General features: G+C 38.2%; 1 protein-coding gene across 1 annotated transcript; it reads right to left on the bottom strand.

Annotated features, from left to right (window-relative positions):
* On the bottom strand, positions 1–2,865 carry LOC105641590 (uncharacterized). The gene is made up of 2 exons (XM_089723442.1): positions 2,508–2,865; positions 1–2,440 (listed from the first exon to the last, which is right to left on the bottom strand). Exon 2 carries the CDS (start codon positions 2,426–2,428, stop codon positions 341–343), a length of 2,088 nt encoding a protein of 695 aa, XP_089579568.1. The 5' UTR covers positions 2,429–2,440; positions 2,508–2,865; the 3' UTR covers positions 1–340.
* Between the last annotated feature and the right edge of the window lie 769 nt (positions 2,866–3,634).

The following is a 3,634-nucleotide window of genomic DNA, read 5'->3' as shown; positions in this document are numbered from 1 at the left end:
TGAAAACTCAATTGATGTTTCTGTTATTCTAAAATTATAAAACACATGGTACAAGTTACACTCAATCTTCAGTGGCTTTTTTTTTTTTTTTTCCCAGAAACCACATATTTCAGATTTTCTGATCCATTACTAACCCTCTTCAGATTTTCTCATCCGAATAATACTCTTCGGCGTTCTTCTGCCTCTGTCAAACAACCATTGCTAAAATGGTCAGAACCCTTTCTCTGAAAAGAACAGTTGGGCAGCCAAAGCTATTGTTTTTTTGTCACCACAAGAACTGAATCTCTCTTAATAGTATGTACGCTACTGCAAAACATGCTACAAAATAAGCTTATTGTGTCTAATCATCGATAGAAAGCTTTTGCTTCTTCCAGGCATATGCAGCTTCCAAGATCCTCAGGTTTGGTGCTTGAGTTTCTTCTGGGAATATGTAATCAATATATTCCTCCAACCCAGCCAGACCATCTTCTGAAGCAATAGGCCTCCTCTTTTTGAGTTTCTTAGGCATCTTAGGCTGGACTAAGCTAACATCACCTAATTCTCCAAAACTGCTCTCCATGTTCAACCATTCTTCCAAAAGCATTGCACGTTCCTCCTTTAGTTCAGGCGCTGATGTTCTGAAGTAGTTAATCGCTTTCTCAAATACCCTTCTTGCATTTTGAATACACTTTTTCTTCTGTTCTTCCAAAGAATCTGCACCATCAACAACCTCATCCATTGCAGATGCTTCAAATTTAGCATAACTAACCCAGACCTTCAAATGCTTTGTCCGGTCCAATAGTCTCTCATAAAGTTGTCTAGTTCTGTCATATTCACCTTCGGAGATCTCAAAATCAATATATGCCTTCCACAACAACTCTGGCATGTCCAAGGCTGGCTGTGCTATAGCAAGTTCAAAAATTGCTCGTGCTCGGTCAGTTTCAGCCAGAGATCTCTCCAGTTCTGCGTATTTGCTCCAAGCATAACAATTTTCTGGTGTCCACTCTAAATATTTCTCATAAAGCTTTCGGCAACGATCAATATTACCAAGTTGAAGCTCTATTTCGATATATTTCTTAAAAATCTTATCTTTGGGAGCTTTGCCAATGGCATTGCCTAAAATTTGTCGAGCACCAGCAAGATTCAACTGCCGAATTTCAAATTGGGCAGCTAGAAGCCAAATCTTTGCAAATGAAAACTTCTTATGAGGAATTAGGTTCAGGCACTCCCTATAAACATCCCGTGTTCTCTCAATGTCTCCTGCATCCAGTTCTTCATAGAGAGCATAATTGATCCACAAATATATGTATCTCTGCCAATATCTCTTCTCCTCAGCTGGTGGCACATTAGCGATTGCACGCTCATAAACCTCTCTAATCCTCTCCTTATTCCCTACGCTCTCCTCCAATCTAATATAATCAAACCATGAGTCATAATTCAATGGATTCTTCCTCACTTCATCTTCATACTGAAATCTCCTCTTCCCCACTATTGCATCTTCGATTCCCTCTTTATCCCCATATTGCTTCTCAAATGCTACAAATTTCCTATACAAATCCTCTGCCCTACCTTTTGGTATATGATCCAAAGCAAACTTATAGATGCACCTTGCACGCTCTGTCTCCTTACATCGCTCCTCAAACTCAGCAAAAGCCACAAACAACTGCTCCGCCTCCTCATCATCAGCCAATTTCTCAACTGCCCTTTCATACACATTCCTAGACCTCGCAACTTCCCCATTCTTCATCTCAAACTTGGCATATCTAATCCATGCACTGACTTTTGGATGACACTGAACAAATCGTTCAAAAATCCCTCTTGCGCGTTCAATTTCATTATACCGAAGCTCAAATTTGATATAAGAGAGCCATCCTTGTTGGTCTGGCATCCAAATCATCCATCTTTCAAAGATCTGCCTCGCGCCAGCAACATTGCCAAGCATCTCCTCCATGTGAATGTACTTGTACCATAATTGATCCACACGAGGCAGAAGCGTAACAGCACGGTCCCAAACATTCCTTGCATGATTTATGAACTTGTTTTTCATCTCGACTTCTGCGTATTTGAGCCATAGGATGTGATTCCGGTAATCGACCTCAAGTGCCCGTTCCCAAACTGAGCGAGCTCTATTGAAGTCCTGTGACTCCTCCCACTGAGCGTATTTTATCCATACGCTAACATTCCATCGAACTCGCCTAATTAGGTCTTCGAATTCCTTTCTCTTACGCAGGCGATAGTCAGCAAGTTCAGTTGAGTCTGTGATTTTCTGCTTTGGAGGCCTGATTTCAGCTTCCTGGCGTTCCCGTGCCTCACGTAAAATCTGCTCCGCGGTGATTTGAATCGGCGCGGGGGTTTTATTTTTGACCCGCGTTGGCCGAGGAAGCTTCACCTCAGTGTCTTTTCGGGTCAGGTAACCAAGAGATGGATCGGCATCCTTAGCAGAAGACATGGTTGCCAACACCTGAATTTATGCACCCTTCTCAAATTAATGACTGAATGGGTATAAGAGCCTATACTCACCTAGTTACCTGAACTGCAGAAAATAGATGCAAAAGCAGCAATTCGTGCCTCCCCAAAAGCAAAACAAAATAATAGATGCTGCTGAGATTTCTTCTCTACGGATAAGAAACTGGAATCACCTTCCTTTTCCAGGAGCAATGGCGGTGGCTGGAATCACGCGACGATGAGCGGCGAAAGTTGGTTGGGTGCAGCGTCAACGAGCTGTAGCGGTGGCTGGGCGCCGCGGCGATGAGATGGGGCTGGGGCTACGTCTAGGGATGGGGCGATTTCTCCAACCCAACTAATAATTTGAAATTTTTCTAAACCAACTGAAAAAGCAAATTCTCAAATTCTATAGATTCTCTATTTTTGATGGAGATGCCACGTTAGCACACTTGAAAATCGTCATTCTTCTCTTTTATAATGATATATATATATATATATATATATATATATATATATATATATATATATATATATATTGATTTTGCTTTTCCTTATTCCTTATAAAACATTAACACACACATTTATAGCGATAGCTAATCCTAAATACATTGGACTTAGACACCTAACTAGTATTAATTGACATTAATGATAAGATGATCATTATTTTCTATATATATGAACCATAATCAGTATCATATTATTTATATTTTTAATTCACACTTATCCAACATATTTAATACAAAATTATCCTAATATTAATGTTCAAACAAAAATATTAATGACTTTTTCAACATTCTCCTTTGATGAGATTTTTGGTGAGCTTGAACTTGAATAATTTTGAAGCACTATCTCTCCAACCTTAAATGAACTGACTCCTCTTTAAAATAATGTTGAAGTTTAGTAAATTATTAGTCCCAAAAATAACCATTTTTGTGGTTTTTGACTTTTATTTATTTAATACGTATGATTTATTCAACTTTTAGAATAATAATTTTTACATTTTTCAACTATCTAAAAAGTGTTTAGCTGATTCAATTTTACAGGTTAGTGTTCAATTGGTCAAATTGAAGTTTTTAATGGGTGCAATTATGAGTCAAAGTAAAAATTAAAAGAACCACTAAATTTTTTGTGAAAGTAATAGAAGTGGAATTTATGTATTTGGCTTTTTTTAAAATATTAATATGTTTTTTTATTCAAAAAGCTAGTATTG

This window comes from Jatropha curcas, chromosome 6 (genome assembly GCF_041381405.1).
Source record: "Jatropha curcas cultivar XTBG-Jc1 chromosome 6, XTBG_Jcur_1.0, whole genome shotgun sequence".
Taxonomy (NCBI): Eukaryota; Viridiplantae; Streptophyta; class Magnoliopsida; order Malpighiales; family Euphorbiaceae; genus Jatropha; species Jatropha curcas.
Note: the sequence above shows the minus strand (reverse complement) of the source record. Positions and strands in the feature narration are given on the sequence as shown.

Excerpts from the sequence above, each read along its gene's own strand:
- LOC105641590 (XM_089723442.1), bottom strand. The coding sequence starts at position 2,428 with ATGTCTTCTGCTAAGGATGCCGATCCATCTCTTGGTTACCTGACCCGA.